Source organism: Euprymna scolopes, chromosome 39 (genome assembly GCF_053919585.1).
Source record: "Euprymna scolopes isolate OS-2025 chromosome 39, ASM5391958v1, whole genome shotgun sequence".
Taxonomy (NCBI): domain Eukaryota; kingdom Metazoa; phylum Mollusca; class Cephalopoda; order Sepiida; family Sepiolidae; genus Euprymna; species Euprymna scolopes.
The window spans coordinates 76,950,335-76,973,272 of record NC_136520.1 but is presented as its reverse complement, the minus strand read 5'-3'; the positions used below and the strand labels follow the sequence as shown (position 1 = coordinate 76,973,272).

Genomic DNA, 22,938 nt, shown 5'->3' with positions numbered 1-22,938 from the left:
CTTATGAGAGTTGATTCTCAGCAACATGAACCGAAGCATTGAGGACATTGCCAAAGTTGCTTCAAAGAAGGTGGACTCCCTCTACCCTGCTAGAAAATTACTCATACCTGAGAGTATCCTATACTGCTACAAGACCACCATTTGCCCATGCATGGAGTATTGTTGGATGGTGCATCTACCTTTCACTCTTAGACACGGTCCAATAAAAGGGTCTCCAATCTAATAGGTCCTGCAATAACCCTTATCCCTGAGTGGTTTCCGGGCCTTGATAAGTAGTGACCACTGTGTAAAAAAAAAAAAAAAAAAAAAAAAAAAGGTCCTGCACTATCAACAGAGCTCCAACTCCTGTCCTATTGCTGCAATGTTGCATCCCTGTGCTGATTTCAGAATTTCCTCCTTTTCCTACATGCACTTAACAGACATCTCGCTCATTTCCTCATAGTCCCCTGTAGATATGGTCAGAATAGTAAACCACATTCCCTGACATCAGCAGCTATATTTGTTTATGAATACCGCAAGACTAGAAGTGTAAGCCATGTTTAGTTTCAGAACAGTTTCCGATGGTTCGTTGTTCTACATAAGTCCTGGGAGGTGACTGGTTTGCAGTAGACAGAATAGTTTCCAATAGTTTGTTGTTCTACACAAGTCCTGGAGGTGACTGGTTCTCAGTAGACAGTTCTTCAGTTGGAAGCCACATTGGCTCTTCTGTGAGATAGAGTTTAATAGTTTATCCGTTAAACGCGCATACATATATCTACTGTTTTATTTATATAGATTGCAAATTCTTTTCCGTGTGAATTTGTTTCGCAAGACATGACCTTACAGCTGTCTTCCTAAAACATGCGTAATGAAGGCGCATTTTAAAAAAAAAATTTTTTTTCAATATGCTAAATGGTGCTAACATACGCCATCTTTGTTATTTATATGAGTTGCACCTATGGCTTCCTCCAGTTTCTCTCCCAATAAAGAAATCCTAATGTATAATTGAGTATTCCGACTGTTGTTATTGAAATATCGAACAATTTGTAAGTTGAAATAAAGTTTAAGGGCAAAATTATCAATAATTAATGCAAATCTTTCAACTAATTGAAAAGTTTATCGAGCATACGAAGTGTGATGATGCAAGTGAGACTTGCATGGAGAGAAATGATATGAGAATGATACGATGGATATGTAATTGTGAGTCTTGAAAGAATAGGCTTAGATCTGATGACCTAAGAGGAAGATATAAAATTGCGGAGTGCAGGGAAATTTGGGTAAGTACACTTTGATGGTATTAACACACGAATCAGTGTTGCATCTCGATATCGGAATATGATTTGTTACTACGTGTTTTCACATGTTTTATAGATCTGGATGTTTTGTATATAATCTATATCGATGCCTCCGTTCAGTCTCGAGACAATGGACACCCCCTGTACATGTAGCTGTGCATATAATTGTAAGGCAAGGGTTGCGCAATCCCAACCACACTCCTGAATTGGCACTGCTTGGGTCTAATAGCAAGGAGAGGCTAACAACTGACTGAAAACAATGCCGAGATAAGCGGAGAGCACATACAGTACCTAGAATTCTAAAATGGTCACCCATTTTAGTACTGACCAGGCTCAATGTTGCTTAACGTTGGTGATCAGACAGAATCGGAGTGTTTAAGTGATTATATTGTTCGCTAATATATATACATATATATATATATATATATATATATATAAAAACCTTCAGAATGTGATAGAATATATAATTATTTCCACAGTAACAGCTCACAAGAACCATGACAGCCAACAAACCGGAAGTCTGAGTTTGTTGGCTGTCATGGTTCTTGTGAGCTGTGACGTTGTCTGGCTGTGGAAGTAATTGTATATTCTCTCACCTTCTGAAGGTTCTATTGCTGATTGTTCGTTAGGTAAGCGTGTCGTGATGACATCCTTAACGAGTGTAAATTGGGTTATAGCTGGTTGCGATGACCGCATCCCTTGGTTGAGACGAAGTAGGTTCATTCCACTGTCGGATTTCACCGCGGTTTGCTTGATTTGTGTTAGGCGATAGACTTTCTTGTGTGTGGTGCGTTTGCTTAGTTGGCAGAGTGCTCGCTTTGCATACAAGACGCTCGAGTTTTGAATCCCGAATTTTGATGCGTCTTACTGATGAGCCCAGATAAGGGTTTCTAGTCTTGGACTTCCGGTTTGTTAGCTGCCATGGCTCTTGTGAGCTGTGACATTGTCTGGCTGTGGAAATAATTATATATATACACATATAAAGTGACCATGTCTGTTTGTGGAACAGTCTCTACAAAATTCCTCTGTCAATTTTTGGTCTACAGACTTGAAACTTGATATATAGGGGATTTGGATCTGTAATAAATTCAGTTTATGCTTTTGCTGGTAAAAGTAAGAGGTCAAAACGTTTTAAAAAATTTGAACTCAGCAGATGTAAGTCGACTAAACATGTTACTTCTACGCATGCAGAAATATACATTTATATTTTTAACAAGATTATTTTTTAAGTTTTTATGTGCGTATGGCCGTTGCTCAGATGGCAGTGAATAATGCTGGAGAGCTATATGTTTTTGTTTTGATTGTAGTTGATATGACCCAATCATTTTTTTAAATTTTGAAATCACTTCTATATATTGGGTACAATATAATAATCAATAGAGAATCGGGTTTATAATAACATATACGAAATCTAAATAAATTGAAATATATTTAAGCATATTTTACGACTGGGCAATACTGCACTGCTAGTAGGTATATAATTCGTTTTTTTTTTTTTTTTTTTTTTTTTTTTTTACACAGTGATCACCACTTATCAAGGCCCGGAAGCCACTCAGGGATAAGGGTTATTGCAAGTACATTAAGTTAGTGAGGAGATTTGCTGAAGTGTTTACTTAAGGGGGCGGATCATTAGGAATTTGTTAACATTGGACTTGAAGACATCCAAATTGTAGTCCGGAGGGAAGCAGGCAGACGGAACAGAGTTCCACAGGCGTGCAGTTCTAAGAAAGAAGCTTTGTTCATGGAATCCGCGTTTTGATTTAAGCACAGATATAGGGTGGGGGAAATTTTTCACAGTGGATTCAGCTAGACGGGTGTTTCTCGTGAAAGATTGGCGAGGGGGGACCAGAGATTGGAGTTCAGACGAGCATCTGCCATGGAAATAACGTTAAAACAAGGACGGGCTCGCAACGTCTCTTCTGTGGGAGAGAGGTTGCAGGGTAGAGAAAAGGGCATCCCCCACTAAGCCACGAAGTCTATTTTGTACTCTGTCAAGGCAGGATAGGCTGTTTTTAGCAGCTCCTGGCCAGATATGGCAACAGTATTCCATCCTTGGACGTACTTGGCTTTTATATAGATAGAATTTGAAGTTGAAATAGCAGTTATCTCCATTACATTTTTGGAGTTATGCTTGACAAAAAAAAATATTATGGATATGTCCGACACATCATTGCAGTAAAACCACACTTTAATTAGTTGTTATAAAAGAAACCTTTTTACCCCATTCTCATATCACATTGTAACAAAACCACGGAGACATATGTAGCAGCAACAACAGCAGCTCACATATACAAATAACCAAGCTGTGGCACAAATTGACGTCCCAGCAAAGGAAGAAAAGGATGGGGAAAAAAGGGCGGAGATTTGGAACGACATGGGCTGTGACAGTGAGGCTAAGCACATGCAGGCGAGAGAGAGATTTGAAAAACCTGTGTGGCGGTGACTGGACTTTGAAAAAGTACCATGAATAAATGCCTTTTATTTCAACTAACTGGGTTGGGTTGGCCGGCTTTCCAAAAACACAGCACCATTCTAAAATCAAAAATGGGTGCCGATAACTGCTAAAGTAAAAGTTTATTTATGTCATCCCAATAGTTTTATATAGCCTTGATTGTATCACATGGGCTAAACAACTAACCAATCGCATTGAGGTGTTTCAAAATCATGTAATGCGTTTCATTACAGAAAATCGTCTGATCGAAAAATACAAAATATCCATCTTCCGTCAAACTACTTTTCTACCCCCCCTCTCTATAAAATGTTTTTGATTGGACATCTCTCAAAAGTTGGGCATCCATCAACTGACTTGCTCTGGATCGAAAGGAATTGGTGAAAAATGTCACGTTGGGTTCAAAATTAACATCAAGCAGAAGATGTGACACACACAATGATTTCAACTAAAAACAATCTGAGTCGGATTTCTTTCATTTGTTCTTTTGAACACATTGTCGGATTAGAAAATATAATTTAATAATCGTTGACAAAATTTTCTATAAACGATCCAGTATTTAAGATATTCAATTTATTTATTTTATTTTTTCGCTTCACTAAATGACTTGAGAGCTGCAATTATCCCGAGTGATAACTCGTACTTGTCATTTTTGATGCAAATAGGGAATTCCTATTTTGCTAAATTCTATGGGTGACAGGAATTTGCTAAATTGTAAGGGTGACAGGAATTTGCTAAATTGTACGGGTGACAGGAATTTGCTAAATTGTACGGGTGACGGGAATTTGCTAAATTGTACGGGTGACGGGAATTTGCTAAATTGTACGGGTGACGGGAATTTGCTAAATTGTACGGGTGACGGGAATTTGCTAAATTGTACAATTTAGCAAATTCCTGTCACCCGTAGGTGAAAGGGTGACAGGAATTTGATGAATTGAATATCTTTAATAATAATAAAACTTTTGTTTTTTTGTAAAATTTTATCAGTTTTTAATCACTGTAACAAAATATTTCCTAAAATTAGAATTTTCTTTAACATATTTAACAGTGAATTATCTCGGCGTTGTTTCCAGTCGTCCTGGTCTTCTCCTTGCCACTGCACCCAAACAGTGTTGATTCAGGGGAGGTGTGGTTAGGGATTGCCTGACCCTTGCCTCACAATTACACGCGCAACTGCCCCTACAGGGGTATCCTTTGTCTTTCGAGACTGAACGGAGGCATTGATCAAGAAATACCAACAAATATAGACTACATTTAATTATAATGGTTATTGTTTGGTCATCGAATAAAAAATAATAATTTTGTTAATTTCTATAAAATATAAAGTAGCTTCCAAAACTGAATCTTTAATTTGTGATTTGCTATGAATTTTAAAGCCTAAAAGGTCTTATTTCTCAGGCGGATGTTCTCCAAGGTTATAAGCAGTTAAAAATAAAGTAACACAAAAACTAACCCATAACCACCGCATTACAACATAACAATACGGAACAATTAGGGAATTACATTGCTCGTGGCTTGCACAATGACAGATGCGACTAATTTTACTTTTATTATTTTAGTAAACAAATTTATATTCTTATCAACATTATTAGATTTTTTTTCCCCCCCTTGTTTCCGTACCGTCGTGTGGAATGGAATCATGAAGAACCCTCGAGTTTCCAATCTTGTGTTTTGCAGATCAATTCTTTTTTCATTTTCTTTTAGAACATTTTTGTTTTCTGCGTTTTCCCATCGACTTGATACTTTCTTGGGGATATTGCTGAAAACAAACTCTTGAGAAATACTCAGAACAGATATTTGAAAATTTTTTTCACATTAAATTCTTTTTTTCTCTTTATAACGCATATTCTGTAATAGGACATATGGTGGGGTTGGAGGCAAGCCACCAGGCAAGCAAGTTAAGTCCGAGTGGTTTTGAACAATTTATATATGTGTGTTTTTTTTGTTTGTTTTTTTCCCCTTCCATTGGTTAATTATTTTCTTTTTTTTATTGTTTAACTTTATTTTTTTCCCCATTGGTTAATTTTTTTTTTGTTCATTGGTTAATTTTTTTTTTTTTCATTGGTTAACTTTTTATTTTTTTTTTCATTGGTTAACTCTTTTTTTTTTTCATTGGTCAACTTTATTTTTTTTTTCATTGGTTAATTATTTTAATAACTTTACAAACATCTCAGAATGTGGTGAAGTTTATTTTATTAATAGGTTTTAGGTTTTTTAGTTTTTATTTGTAATGCTTATAGTACTTCCAAGTTTTCGTTTAATTTTGGTCTGTTCAGATATTGATATGTTGTCAACTAAAATCTTCCTAAATTGGGACAGGACAGGAATGTTGATTAGTCAACTGTTTTCAGAGAGATGCATGGTTAATCTTATGATAAACTAGCATGGATACCCAGCGTTGCCTGGGTTGACATGAAGTTCCGTTTGAAACACACCTGCTATACTAATCATTTTCATCATGGGCAACGTGAATACCCCCCATAACAATTTCAAAAATAAAAGAATGGATAAAAACATTGCCCTAAAAAAGAAGTATGTGATACCCTCTCCACCAGATATTTCAGCAGAAGGGATACAAAGAGAAAAAACTATTCTCCGGGTATTGAGCACTGGAAAGCCCCCCCCCCCCAAAAAAAAAACTAATTGAAAATAAATCATTACAACTTTTGTTTCAATAAAAATAGCATGAATGCCCGTGTGATTGCAAAAAAAAAAAAAAAAAAAAAAAAAAAAATTAGCCAAGTAGGCAGAACCCCTTAAAAAAATGAAGATCTACCAAAAATTAATTCCAAAAACAATTAAATGAAATTTTTCGTCATTGTAATGCCTCCCACCCCATCACCATGTAATTTGTCATATTTTCGAGTTTGTTTTGTTTATGAAATTGTTAGGTGAAAGTACAGAGTGGTTTCATAAAAATTAATTAAATTTATCGTTATTTTATGTTTTAAATGTAATTCCCGCCCCCACCATAAAAAAAACAAATTGTATTTGTCATGTTTTGTCCCCCCCCCCATTCGATCGACAAACTTGAAAAGATGCTAGAGGTGACATGTCTCGTTAAACGCTTGGTGGCCAAAAAGTGGGTGCTCATTTTACGTTAAATTAATATTGAAAAGTGATCCCCCACTCTAAAAGTGTTATTTTCTTTCTTTTCAAAATTTCTTTCATATTATTTATAAAGCCTTTAAATGTATTAGGCCAAAAAAAGTAGATCTTTATTTTTTTAGGTGAGTCACATTATAAAAAATTACCGATTTCTGTGAAGCCGTTTATAGAATAATAAAAACAAACAAATGAAATCCTTTCTTCAGTTTTTCGTAAGTGTTTGTTTTTTGTCTTTTTTTTAATATTAAAAAAACAATAAAAGCCAAACATTTTTCTATCTACTCGGAATTATTTTTTCAAGCTAGAAATTTATTGAGATTACCAAATTATTGTATTTGGTGATAGTTTTTATTTTTTGTTTATGTTCCGAAGGGGCAAATAACTCTAAAACAAAGATTTAAAGACATCGATGTTGGAATAATAATTCCAAATAAATTTAATTAAATACGTTATCAATATAATTATTGTTTAAAATTTATTAAATAACGATTTTAAATAGAACACTTATAACAATTCTCTCGCTAGAAACAATAACTAAGATACCGCTATTTAATAAAATAGATTTTCCTTAATGCAATATGCAAATGAGATGACCTCTTAATTGTATCTAGTTTGCAAGAATCATACTATATATAGAAATAAATGAAAGAGTAAAGTAAGGAACCTTTTGTATATATTAATTAAATTATGAACAAACAGAAAGGAATACAAATTTATATATATATATATAGATGTGGTGATTACATCAGCCAGGTCCTGCCAGAAGTGAAAACTGTTATTCAGATCAGAAATAGAATTAATATATATATGTGTGTGTATATATATTGTATGTGTGTATATGTGTATGTATATATATGTGTGTGTGTATATATATATATATATATATATATATATATATATATATATATATATATATATATGTATGTATTTTAAAATAAAAAAATGTATAAAATACATATATACACCAAATTACAATGCATTATGAAAAATAAACGAATATTTATTTCGGCGATTAATTCATCCTTAGAATTTTATACATTTTTTTCCTCGCCAATAACATTCTGAGGATGGCGTCTATCACCAAAATATTAATTTTAAACAAATAAATATGTTTATTTTTTCATAATATTGCATTATAATTTGGCTTATAAACGTATTCTCTACATAATTTATCTTTAAATTTATACAAATTTCTATCACGGAAAACCCAACTCTGACTAATATATATATATATATATATATATATATATATATATATATATATATATATATATAATATAAAGCTGAATGTGTGTGTGTCTGGTCACGAATAGGCTCCTATATGGTTGACTATTTTAAAAAACTGATTGCATATAATGATAGAAGATGTATTGAGACACAGGAATGGGTATGTTTGATTTGGCAGAACAGTGGTTCATTAAAATTGTGAGGTCTGCGTTCGCGCCGGCCCACAAAGTATGGAAATAAAAAATTTAAAAATTAAAAAAACGTTTACAAGTGTTTTTGATATAGATGTACATAAGAATACTTTGATAAGTATGTTTTAACTTAAATAGGGATGGTATAATAAAATTGTGGGGTCTGCGTTCACGCCTGGCCTCCATGGAATGGAAATAGGCACAAACTTTAATAAAGACTTTTCATATCTATCTGCGTAAGTATACTTTGATAATTATGTTTCAGTTTGAAGAAATATGGTATAATAAAATTATTTGGTGTTCGTTCACACCTGACCTCCATAGAATGGAAATATGTCACAAAGTTTTTTAACATAGGTCCACAGAATATTATGATAAGTGTTTCAGTGTGAACAGGTATGGTATAATAAATTATGGGATTTATCTATTTTATTTTTACTTTCATCATATTTTGCTTTGGTTTTGATACCCCCAAATTCCAAGCTATCACTTTACAACCCTTCCTTTTCCTAACCTATCATACTTTCATAAATCAGAGTCCATTTTCTGTAGGCTGTTTTTGAACCCAGTCAATGGCGGGTATTTTTGCTAGTATATATATATATATATAAAATGTTATGTTGTACTTTATCAGCAATTTTTTCCAGTTAAAGCGAGAAAGTTGTTTCTTAAAATTTAAATAATTAGAAATAGTAATTTGTATGAAGCTTTCAATCCATTTAATTTTACTGTTGATGTTAGTTTTCCAAATTCTACCTAGAATTAGGTACTTATCAAAAGAACTGCATGAAGTGTACCAACATCTATAAGTAAAAAATGGTGCTGATTGAACTCAAATTTGGCACAGCTCATGTTAGTATCTGCTTAACCAACTACAGATTATATAAGGTTTCCTATCCAGTGCTTGGTCATGCAATTTGTTTAGGAGAAGGAAAGCTTAAAAATAAACCCAATTATTATTTTTTTTTGTTACATATTTAACTATGGATTTATTTAAAGAACTGTTTCATGTAATGTTAATGTTTATTGTATGTGTTTGTTGTTTTTGTTTAAATGTGTTTATTGTATTTCTTTGCATGTGATTGTTATATATGCTTATTGTGTTTGTTTGTTATATATTACTAGCAGGGCTACCCGGCGTTGCTCGGGACCGTATAAACAATGAAAAAACAAAAGCAGATATTGAACATATGTTTCATTCTTAGGGGAGAGGAATCTTTCATCTCAAGTTTTAGCGTTACAAACAAACATTTGTCTTTTATATATATAGATAATGACAGGTTTTTTGGGGGCCCCCCCCATCGAAGATAACTGATCAGTTGACCAACTTCTAGTGGCCGTTTGACGTGAAATTTCGATATTTGTCATCCGGGTGATGGGGCTTCGATATGATACCAAATTTGTCAAGTTTGGTTCCGTCTTTCAAAAGTTTTAGCGTTACAAACAAACATACATACATACACACAGACGTTTGGCTTTTATATATATAGAAGATGTTCATATAATGAATGTATATATATCTATGTTCATATAATGAATGTATATATATCTATGTTCATATAATGAATGTATATATATCTATGTTCATATAATGAATGTATATATATCTATGTTCATATAATGAATGTATATATATCTATGTTCATATAATGAATGTATATACATCTATGTTCATATAATTAATGTATATACATCTATGTTCATATAATGAATGTATATACATCTATGTTCATATAATGAATGTATATACATCTATGTTCATATAATGAATGTATATACATCTATGTTCATATAATGAATGTATATACATCTATGTTCATATAATGAATGTATATACATCTATGTTCATATAATGAATGTATATACATCTATGTTCATATAATGAATGTATATACATCTATGTTCATATAATGAATGTATATACATCTATGTTCATATAATGAATGTATATATATCTATGTTCATATGATGAATGTATATATATCTATGTTCATATGATGAATGTATATATATCTATGTTCATATGATGAATGTATATATATCTATGTTCATATGATGAATGTATATATATCTATGTTCATATAATGAATGTATATATATCTATGTTCATATAATGAATGTATATATATCTATGTTCATATAATGAATGTATATATATCTATGTTCATATAATGAATGTATATATATCTATGTTCATATAATGAATGTATATATATCTATGTTCATATAATGAATGTATATATATCTATGTTCATATAATGAATGTATATATATCTATGTTCATATAATGAATGTATATATATCTATGTTCATATAATGAATGTATATATATATCTATGTTCATATAATGAATGTATATATATCTATGTTCATATAATGAATGTATATATATCTATGTTCATATAATGAATGTATATATATCTATGTTCATATAATGAATGTATATATATCTATGTTCATATAATGAATGTATATATATCTATGTTCATATAATGAATGTATATATATATCTATGTTCATATAATGAATGTATATATATCTATGTTCATATAATGAATGTATATATATCTATGTTCATATAATGAATGTATATATATCTATGTTCATATAATGAATGTATATATATATATCTATGTTCATATGATGAATGTATATATATCTATGTTCATATGATGAATGTATATATATCTATGTTCATATGATGAATGTATATATATCTATGTTCATATAATGAATGTATATATATCTATGTTCATATAATGAATGTATATATATCTATGTTCATATAATAAATGTATATATATTTATGTGCATGTAAGTATGTCTGATATAACGTCACCAAAGTACGGTTTATTGTGTGATTCTATTGCATGTGCTAAACATATACTCACCCACACAGCCAGCTTTCGTGCGAGATGCGATGAATTCATTGGAAGGAGCCGGCTTAAATGATCCAAAGTGAATGCCGCTTCAAGACAAGATATGAGGAACCATATGAAGGTTGCCAACATCCATAAGAGAAGGTGGTTCTATGGAACTAACTTTACACATACAGATCATCAGTCTTTGTCGTAATTCATCATAGCACCCTCCCAATGTATTCTATTCAAAAGAGATTTAAGATGGGGAGATAACCCCGTGATGATCAGTAATGGTGGAATTGTAATTACTTAAGAGGATGGATCAACAGGAACTTGTTTACATTTGTTTGAAAATAACTATGCTATAGTCAGATGGAAAACAACCCTATGGTATTGTGTTCCGTAGACAGTTCTAGGAAAGAAAATTTTTTTCATGGATTTTTTGTTTAGTTTTGGGCACAAATAGAGTAAAAGAAATTGTTGATAGCTGTTGTAGTTAGATGAGTGATTGTTGCGAATGTTTTATGGGAAAAGGACCGGAGATTGAAGATCAGTCGAGAAAATAATGATCAAGTAAAGATAGACTGTGAGAAAGAAGTAGAGAGGTGAAAAGGTCCTCACCCTTTTTGGCTAGGTTTCCTCCGTTCTTTCGAGAACAAATCCCTACATGAAGTTTGCCAACATCCATAAGTGAAAGTGGTGCGATGGAATTGACTGGCCTTGAATTTTGCACATCCAGGTCTTCAGTCCATGTCATCTACTTTATCGTTATCGCATGCCAAATAGATCCCGGGATGGTGCAAGTGTACAGAACGGGGATCTCCAAATTTCTAGCCTCATTTTGATTTTAGAAAAGTTACGTCATGTGCTTGCTAGCTTACGCAGCATTCTTTTAACGTTTGATGCGGCACCAGTCGACTAGTATCACATGACCTAACTTTTCCAAAATCAAAACAAGACTTATTTTCATGGCAAGTGTTTGACTGAGCTTCAATCCATGGTCCCCCTTTCGCCAAACTTTCACAAGAAACACTCATCTAGTTGAAAACACTATCAATAATTCCCCCCACTCTTTATCTGTGCCAAAACCTAAACGTAGATTCCATGAACAAAGCTCCTTCTTAGAACTGCACGTCTGTGGAATTGTCTTCCGTTTTCCTGCTTTCCAGCTGACTACAATATGGTTGTCTTCAAGTCCAACGTAAACAAGTTCTTGATGAGCCGTTTCACTTAAGTTCACAAATTTACCGAATTTCCATTACTAACGATTACTATATTGTCCAATTGACTACTGTACACTCTTAACCCTTATCCTCGAGTGGTCTCTAGGCCTTGATAAGTGGTTATGCCTATGTAAAAAAACTAAAATTTCGAACACTTGCATCCTCAGGTTTAAAGAAAACCATTTTATTAAAAAGAGAAACGAGGTTGAAATTAGGGATACAAAAGAAGGGGAACACGTCCTGCCTTAACATGAAACGACAGACAATTAGGTATTTAGGGAAACGATCACAGGAAGATTACCAACATCCATAAGTGGAAGTGGTGTTACGGAATGACTGAACAATTTGATCTCAGAATTAAAGATGAACATTTTATTAAAAAGGTAGGTTTCAAGTCCAATGTAAACAAGTTCTTGTTGAGCCGTCCCCATAAATAATCAAATTCTACCCAATTTACACCATTAACGATCACTATAATACCAACTTACATTTATTAACCCCTATCCTCGAGTAGCCTTCGGACTTTGATAATTGGTGGCTCTAAAGTAAAAACAGAAAAAAGTGGGAAGTATAGATACAAAAGAAAGCTGACACATTCTGTCGTAACACGGAAATAAACAGAACAGTGACAGGGTCGAAATGGTTGGAGAGAGACATGTCATGCTAATGAGATTTACTGAGAAGGTTGCGGTTAAAGCTATTGATGGGTCGAACCGAGCATATTTTTTGAATGGTCATAACATTTCTGCTACTTCATATCCGAAGGTCTTGATCCATTCATCAATTATATTGTTCGTCTCGGGATTGAAATTAAAAAAACGGATTGCATATTAACTGTCAGAGAAGCGTCACTTGTATTGATTCTGCCTGAATAGCAACATGGAGGACAGTTGTTTACAGAGAAGGAAGAAGCATTTCCAATATTGCATATTTCATGTCTTGCCATTTTTAACAACTTTTTAATGCAGCCCCCCCCCCCTCTACAACACCATCTCCTCTGGCTGCTATTTAAGGTTGTTGCTGTAATTTTTAATTAACATTTCTATGAAGCTTTTATATAAGACTGCGTGTCTGGGAAAAAGGATAAAAAACAAAAGGAACAAAAAGCTTTGGAGATGAGGATTGCTTATTCGTATTAGTTTGATGCTTTGGACTACTGTTCTCATCTTGAGTGTTATTTTTGCAATGTTCAATCTGAAGTGTTATTTTTACGACATTTCATCTGAAGTGTTATTTTTACAATGTTCCATCTGAGGTGTTATTTTTACGACATTTCATCTGAGGTGTTATTTTTACGACATTTCATCTGAGGTGTTATTTTTACGACATTTCATCTGAGGTGTTATTTTTACAACGTTTCATCTAAAGTGTTATTTTTACGACATTTCATCTGAAGTGTTATTTTTACATTTCATCTAAAGTGTTATTTTTACGACATTTCATCTGAGGTGTTATTTTTACGACGTTTCATCTGAGGTGTTATTTTTACGACGTTTCATCTGAAGTGTTATTTTTACATTTCATCTAAAGTGTTATTTTTACATTTCATCTGAAGTGTTATTTTTACATTTCATCTGAAGTGTTATTTTTACATTTCATCTGAAGTGTTATTTTTACATTTCATCTGAAGTGTTATTTTTACTACATTTCATCTGAAGTGTTATTTTTACAACATTTCATCTGAAGTGTTATTTTTACATTTCATCTGAAGTGTTATTTTTACAACATTTCATCTGAAGTGTTATTTTTACATTTCATCTGAAGTGTTATTTTTACATTTCATCTGAAGTGTTATTTTTACATTTCATCTGAAGTGTTATTTTTACATTTCATCTAAAGTGTTATTTTTACATTTCATCTGAAGTGTTATTTTTACATTTCATCTGAAGTGTTATTTTTACAACATTTCATCTGAAGTGTTATTTTTACAACATTTCATCTGAAGTGTTATTTTTACAACATTTCATCTGAAGTGTTATTTTTACATTTCATCTGAAGTGTTATTTTTACAACATTTCATCTGAAGTGTTATTTTTACATTTCATCTGAAGTGTTATTTTTACTACATTTCATCTGAAGTGTTATTTTTACTACATTTCATCTGAAGTGTTATTTTTACTACATTTCATCTGAAGTGTTATTTTTACAACATTTCATCTAAAGTGTTATTTTTACAATATTTCATCTGAAGTGTTATTTTTACTACATTTCATCTGAAGTGTTATTTTTAGTACATTTCATCTAAAGTGTTATTTTTACTACATTTCATCTGAAGTGTTATTTTTACAACATTTCATCTAAAGTGTTATTTTTACAACATTTCATCTGAAGTGTTATTTTTACATTTCATCTGAAGTGTTATTTTTACTACATTTCATCTGAAGTGTTATTTTTACAACATTTCATCTAAAGTGTTATTTTTACAACATTTCATCTGAAGTGTTATTTTTACTACATTTCATCTGAAGTGTTATTTTTACAACATTTCATCTGAAGTGTTATTTTTACTACATTTCATCTGAAGTGTTATTTTTACATTTCATCTGAAGTGTTATTTTTACAACATTTCATCTGAAGTGTTATTTTTACAACATTTCATCTGAAGTGTTATTTTTACAACATTTCATCTGAAGTGTTATTTTTACTACATTTCATCTGAAGTGTTATTTTTACTACATTTCATCTGAAGTGTTATTTTTACTACATTTCATCTGAAGTGTTATTTTTACAACATTTCATCTGAAGTGTTTTACAACATTTCATCTGAAGTGTTATTTTTACAACATTTCATCTGAAGTGTTATTTTTACTACATTTCATCTGAAGTGTTATTTTTACAACATTTCATCTGAAGTGTTATTTTTACTACATTTCATCTGAAGTGTTATTTTTACTACATTTCATCTGAAGTGTTATTTTTACTACATTTCATCTGAAGTGTTATTTTTACTACATTTCATCTGAAGTGTTATTTTTACTACATTTCATCTGAAGTGTTATTTTTACAACGTTTCATCTGAAGTGTTATTTTTTTCTACATTTCATCTGAAGTGTTATTTTTACATTTCATCTGAAGTGTTATTTTTACAACATTTCATCTGAAGTGTTATTTTTACTACATTTCATCTGAAGTGTTATTTTTACTACATTTCATCTGAAGTGTTATTTTTACAACATTTCATCTAAAGTGTTATTTTTACAACATTTCATCTGAAGTGTTATTTTTACTACATTTCATCTGAAGTGTTATTTTTACTACATTTCATCTGAAGTGTTATTTTTACTACATTTCATCTGAAGTGTTATTTTTACTACATTTCATCTGAAGTGTTATTTTTACTACATTTCATCTGAAGTGTTATTTTTACTACATTTCATCTGAAGTGTTATTTTTACTACATTTCATCTGAAGTGTTATTTTTACATTTCATCTGAAGTGTTATTTTTACAACATTTCATCTGAAGTGTTATTTTTACTACATTTCATCTGAAGTGTTATTTTTACTACATTTCATCTGAAGTGTTATTTTTACAACATTTCATCTAAAGTGTTATTTTTACAATATTTCATCTGAAGTGTTATTTTTACTACATTTCATCTGAAGTGTTATTTTTAGTACATTTCATCTAAAGTGTTATTTTTACAACATTTCATCTGAAGTGTTATTTTTACAACATTTCATCTGAAGTGTTATTTTTACTACATTTCATCTGAAGTGTTATTTTTACAACATTTCATCTGAAGTGTTATTTTTACTACATTTCATCTGAAGTGTTATTTTTACATTTCATCTGAAGTGTTATTTTTACAACATTTCATCTGAAGTGTTATTTTTACAACATTTCATCTGAAGTGTTATTTTTACAACATTTCATCTGAAGTGTTATTTTTACAACATTTCATCTGAAGTGTTATTTTTACTACATTTCATCTGAAGTGTTATTTTTACTACATTTCATCTGAAGTGTTATTTTTACATTTGATCTGAAGTGTTATTTTTACAACATTTCATCTGAAGTGTTATTTTTACAACATTTCATCTGAAGTGTTATTTTTACAACATTTCATCTGAAGTGTTATTTTTACAACATTTCATCTGAAGTGTTATTTTTACAACATTTCATCTGAAGTGTTATTTTTACAACATTTCATCTGAAGTGTTATTTTTACTACATTTCATCTGAAGTGTTATTTTTACAACATTTCATCTGAAGTGTTATTTTTACTACATTTCATCTGAAGTGTTATTTTTACTACATTTCATCTGAAGTGTTATTTTTACAACGTTTCATCTGAAGTGTTATTTTTTTCTACATGTCATCTGAAGTGTTATTTTTACATTTCATCTGAAGTGTTATTTTTACAACATTTCATCTGAAGTGTTATTTTTACTACATTTCATCTGAAGTGTTATTTTTACTACATTTAATCTGAAGTGTTATTTTTACAACATTTCATCTAAAGTGTTATTTTTACAACATTTCATCTAAAGTGTTATTTTTACAACATTTCATCTGAAGTGTTATTTTTACTACATTTCATCTGAAGTGTTATTTTTACTACATTTCATCTGAAGTGTTATTTTTACTACATTTCATCTGAAGTGTTATTTTTACTACATTTCATCTGAAGTGTTATTTTTACATTTCATCTGAAGTGTTATTTTTACAACATTTCATCTGAAGTGTTATTTTTACAACATTTCATCTGAAGTGTTATTTTTACATTTCATCTGAAGTGTTATTTTTACAACATTTCATCTAAAGTGTTATTTTTACAATATTTCATCTGAAGTGTTATTTTTACTACATTTCATCTGAAGTGTTATTTTTAGTACATTTCATCTAAAGTGTTATTTTTACTACATTTCATCTGAAGTGTTATTTTTACAACATTTCATCTGAAGTGTTATTTTTACAACATTTCATCTGAAGTGTTATTTTTACAACATTTCATCTGAAGTGTTATTTTTACTACATTTCATCTGAAGTGTTATTTTTACTACATTTCATCTGAAGTGTTATTTTTACTACATTTCATCTGAAGTGTTATTTTTACTACATTTCATCTGAAGTGTTATTTTTACTACATTTCATCTGAAGTGTTATTTTTACTACATTTCATCTGAAGTGTTATTTTTACTACATTTCATCTGAAGTGTTATTTTTACAACGTTTCATCTGAAGTGTTATTTTTTTCTACATTTCATCTGAAGTGTTATTTTTACATTTCATCTGAAGTGTTATTTTTACATTTCATCTGAAGTGTTATTTTTACTACATTTCATCTGAAGTGTTATTTTTACTACATTTCATCTGAAGTGTTATTTTTACAACATTTCATCTAAAGTGTTATTTTTACAACATTTCATCTAAAGTGTTATTTTTACAACATTTCATCTGAAGTGTTATTTTTACTACATTTCATCTGAAGTGTTATTTTTACTACATTTCATCTGAAGTGTTATTTTTACTACATTTCATCTGAAGTGTTATTTTTACTACATTTCATCTGAAGTGTTATTTTTACTACATTTCATCTGAAGTGTTATTTTTACATTTCATCTGAAGTGTTATTTTTACAACATTTCATCTGAAGTGTTATTTTTACAACATTTCATCTGAAGTGTTATTTTTACTACATTTCATCTGAAGTGTTATTTTTACAACATTTCATCTGAAGTGTTATTTTTACAACATTTCATCTAAAGTGTTATTTTTACAATATTTCATCTGAAGTGTTATTTTTACTACATTTCATCTGAAGTGTTATTTTTAGTACATTTCATCTAAAGTGTTATTTTTACTACATTTCATCTGAAGTGTTATTTTTACAACATTTCATCTGAAGTGTTATTTTTACAACATTTCATCTGAAGTGTTATTTTTACAACATTTCATCTGAAGTGTTATTTTTACTACATTTCATCTGAAGTGTTATTTTTACAACATTTCATCTAAAGTGTTATTTTTACAACATTTCATCTGAAGTGTTATTTTTACTACATTTCATCTGAAGTGTTATTTTTACAACATTTCATGTGAAGTGTTATTTTTACTACATTTCATCTGAAGTGTTATTTTTACATTTCATCTGAAGTGTTATTTTTACAACATTTCATCTGAAGTGTTATTTTTACATTTCATCTGAAGTGTTATTTTTACTACATTTCATCTGAAGTGTTATTTTTACTACATTTCATCTGAAGTGTTATTTTTACAACATTTCATCTGAAGTGTTATTTTTACAACATTTCATCTGAAGTGTTATTTTTACAACATTTCATCTGAAGTGTTATTTTTACTACATTTCATCTGAAGTGTTATTTTTACATTTCATCTGAAGTGTTATTTTTACAACATTTCATCTGAAGTGTTATTTTAACAACATTTCATCTGAAGTGTTATTTTTACATTTCAACTGAAGTGTTATTTTTACGACATTTCATCTGAAGTGTTATTTTTACATTTCATCTGAAGTGTTATTTTTACGACATTTCATCTGAAGTGTTATTTTTACAACATTTCATCTGAAGTGTTATTTTTACATTTCATCTGAAGTGTTATTTTTACATTTCATCTGAAGTGTTATTTTTACATTTCATCTGAAGTGTTATTTTTACAACATTTCATCTGAAGTGTTATTTTTACAACATTTCATCTGAAGTGTTATTTTTACTACATTTCATCTGAAGTGTTATTTTTACTACATTTCATCTGAAGTGTTATTTTTACATTTCATCTGAAGTGTTATTTTTACAACATTTCATCTGAAGTGTTATTTTTACAACATTTCATCTGAAGTGTTATTTTTACAACGTTTCATCTGAAGTGTTATTTTTACTACATTTCATCTAAAGTGTTATTTTTACTACATTTCATCTGAAGTGTTATTTTTACTACATTTCATCTGAAGTGTTATTTTTACAACATTTCATCTGAAGTGTTATTTTTACTACATTTCATCTGAAGTGTTATTTTTACAACATTTCATCTGAAGTGTTATTTTTACAACATTTCATCTGAAGTGTTATTTTTACAACATTTCATCTGAAGTGTTATTTTTACTACATTTCATCTGAAGTGTTATTTTTCCTACATTTCATCTGAAGTGTTATTTTTACTACATTTCATCTGAAGTGTTATTTTTTCAACATTTCATCTAAAGTGTTATTTTTACATTTCATCTGAAGTGTTATTTTTACATTTCATCTGAAGTGTTATTTTTACAACATTTCATCTGAAGTGTTATTTTTACAACATTTCATCTGAAGTGTTATTTTTACTACATTTCATCTAAAGTGTTATTTTTACAACATTTCATCTGAAGTGTTATTTTTACAACATTTCATCTAAAGTGTTATTTTTACTACATTTCATCTAAAGTGTTATTTTTACAACATTTCATCTAAAGTGTTATTTTTACAACATTTCATCTGAAGTGTTATTTTTACAACATTTCATCTGAAGTGTTATTTTTACAACATTTCATCTGAAGTGTTATTTTTACAACATTTCATCTGAAGTGTTATTTTTACAACATTTCATCTGAAGTGTTATTTTTACAACATTTCATCTGAAGTGTTATTTTTACAACATTTCATCTGAAGTGTTATTTTTACAACATTTCATCTGAAGTGTTATTTTTACAACATTTCATCTGAAGTGTTATTTTTACAACGTTTTGGTCCATGTCAGATCTGACCGTCTTCAGATATCCAAAGTGCTTTCATTATATTTCCAGACATTTTTCGTATGGCACTTTTATTGATAGTACACACATGAAACTTTTATTGATAATACACTCATGAAACTTTTATTGATAGTACACACATGAAACTTTTATAGATAATACACTCATGAAACTTTTATTGATAGTACACACTTGACATTTTTATTGATAGTACACACATGAAACTTTTATTTATAATAAACACATGAAACTTTTATTGACAGTACACACTTGAAACTTTTATTGACAAGTACACACATGAAACTCTAGTCCTTTTCAAAGTAATCTTCTCTTGCTGCGATGCACTTTTACCGTCCGAACAATTTCTGGAAGGCTCTGTGGAAGTTCTCTTGTGTGAGCATGTCAATGACCCTCGTCAAAACCTCTTTCATCCCCTCAATTGTCTCATAATGACAGCTTCTAAGATTTTCCTTGAGCTTAGAGAATAACAAGTCACAGGGCAGAAGGTCTGTATTATTGGGAGTGTGAGGAACTGTCTTGATGCCCATCTTATTCATATAGTCTGTGATCTTCTCTGAGTATCCTTGGGACAAACTTCACAGAAATCCTCTTTGTTTTCAGTGAGGATGAACATCTTGTTATCTCTATAGAAACATGACTGTCCTTATCCATGAAATTCTTTATTTGGCCAATCAACTCTGGTGTTCTGATTTCTTTACTCCTTCCACTCAGACTCCCCGCCTTCTTTGAATCTCCCACTCGGAAACTGTTGCTCGCTTCATACAAGATGGCCCAAAACCAGTCTGAAGCATTCCATACATTTTTTTGGCATTTTTTCCAAGATTAAAACAGAATTTTATTGCATATCGTTCTTCTAAAATGTCCTCGCGTCCAGATTGCATTTTAAAAATTCACAAGCTGTAACTTCAGGCTTTAGTAGGGTGTATTCCAATTCCTGCTGTAGCTGTTCATTTGAACCTAAACTCATAAAAATTGGTCAGTCATCTCATAAGGTGTGTAGCAATAACATACTGAATTATATTAGCAGCCTGCCTGGCGTTGACCAATTGTAAAATATGCATAAATATCATTTTAGTTAATGCGGAGTCTTTATTATAAACAGAAATACCGTAGGTATTAAACGTAATGTTAAATTTAAAAAGAAAAAAGTGAAGTACACAAAAGAAATGGAAAGATATGGAGACGTGCATACGAGTTTTATGTTTTTTCTAAACAATTCGCTTCTTGTAAGAAAAAAAAAAAATACTCAAGCTGAGATCGAAAACAAAACCTAAAGACAGTGAGTCGAGTACAATAACCATCAGGCCAGCTTGTCACAATCTTTAAAAAGTGTTTTCAAACCTACTTATTCTTAACATAAATAGTCTGTCAATTTTGACTTCCTAGCGGTCCTTTTTTCTGATTAGTTTTGCATATATACCAGATGTCAAGTTTGTCGATCAAAAATTTGTTGAGTACATAGGTTAACAATTGTCTTCACACACGCATTCTCATTGGTATAGATATATTAGACGGCCGCCCAGCCATAGAATACGCATAAATATATTTTCATCAATACAGAAACTGAGACATGTGCATGCGAGTATTTTTTTCTAAACAGTTCACTTCTTATAAGTAAAAAAAAAAAAAAAAAAAGTCATTGAGTCAAGTACAATAACTATTAGACCAGCTTGACACGATCTTTAGCAAATGTTTTCAAACCTACCTATTCTTAACATAACAAAGCTGTCATGTTTCATGACCGCACATACCCATTCGTGAAACAGCTAACAGACAAAAAATCTGATAACTTTCACGTATAAATTTTTCAATTTTTTCCCCCTTTAGCAGTCCCTTTTAAAGGATGAAAACCTGATAAAAAAATTTTCCTACTTATATATATATATATATATATATATATAAAAAAAATATTATTAATGACTGTTTCTTTTTGTTTTTCAGATGAAATCCAAATTTATGGCATTTTACTTGTGTCCCGTGAATGGATCTTGGACAGCGTAGCTATGTTTCGGTTGCAGTCATTGGAAGGCTACATCCAACTTTCATGAAAGTGAAACATTTTTTTTTTTTTGATAATTTATTATATTATTTTGTTTTATTTTGTATATTTTGTTAAGATGTTGTGTAAGATACCAAAATAAACTAAAAAATAAAAAAAAAAAACGTTCCAAAAAGACTGTATTTTCCTTTTTTTTTTTTTTTTTTTAAATTTTTTAAATTTTTAGATATGTCTTTCTCTCCTTAACTATGTTGGTTAATGTATCGAATGAAATGAATATTAGCAATTAACGCCTGCCTGCTTCCCTCCTGACTACAACTTGGATGTCTTCAAGTCCAATGTAAACAAATTCCTGATGAACCGCCCCCCTTAAGTAGACACTCTAAAATATCCACACTAACGTACTGTACTTACAATAACCCTTATCTATGAGTGGCTTCCGGGCCTTGATAAGTGATGACCACTTTGTAAAAAAATAACTCAAAGAAATGCATTAACAGCATTATTATATTTTATCATTCCTGTTTGACTAGCCTGGTTGCCCGGGGGGTTTGGAGGTGTGTTGAGCATAAAAAAAAAAAATAATAAAAAAAAAAAAAAAAATTTAAAAAAAAAAATAATGAAAAAAAAAAAAAATAATAAAAAAAAAAAAATAATGAAAAAAAAAAAAATAATTAAAAAAAAAAAAAATAATTAAAAAAAAAAAATAATGAAAAAAAAAAATAAATAATTAAAAAAAAAAAAAAAAATTAAAAAAAAAAAATAATGAAAAAAAAAAAATAATGAAAAAAAAAAAAATAATTAAAAAAAAAAATAATGAAAAAAAAAAAAAATAATTAAAAAAAAAAAATAATTAAAAAAAAAAATAATGAAAAAAAAAAAATAATGATAAA

At 30.2% G+C, this 22,938-nt stretch overlaps 1 protein-coding gene across 1 annotated transcript in view; it reads left to right on the top strand.

The window, feature by feature from the left end:
- The window catches only part of LOC145263927 (uncharacterized), a 262,476-nt gene extending 240,249 nt beyond the window's left edge, over window positions 1–22,227 (top strand). Inside the window, exon 15 of the mRNA XM_080121001.1 lies at window positions 21,988–22,227. Within this exon, the coding sequence (XP_079977127.1) occupies window positions 21,988–22,094 (107 nt within the window). The 3' untranslated portion in view covers window positions 22,095–22,227. The remainder of the gene's footprint in view (window positions 1–21,987) is intronic.
- Window positions 22,228–22,938: the final 711 nt, after the last annotated feature.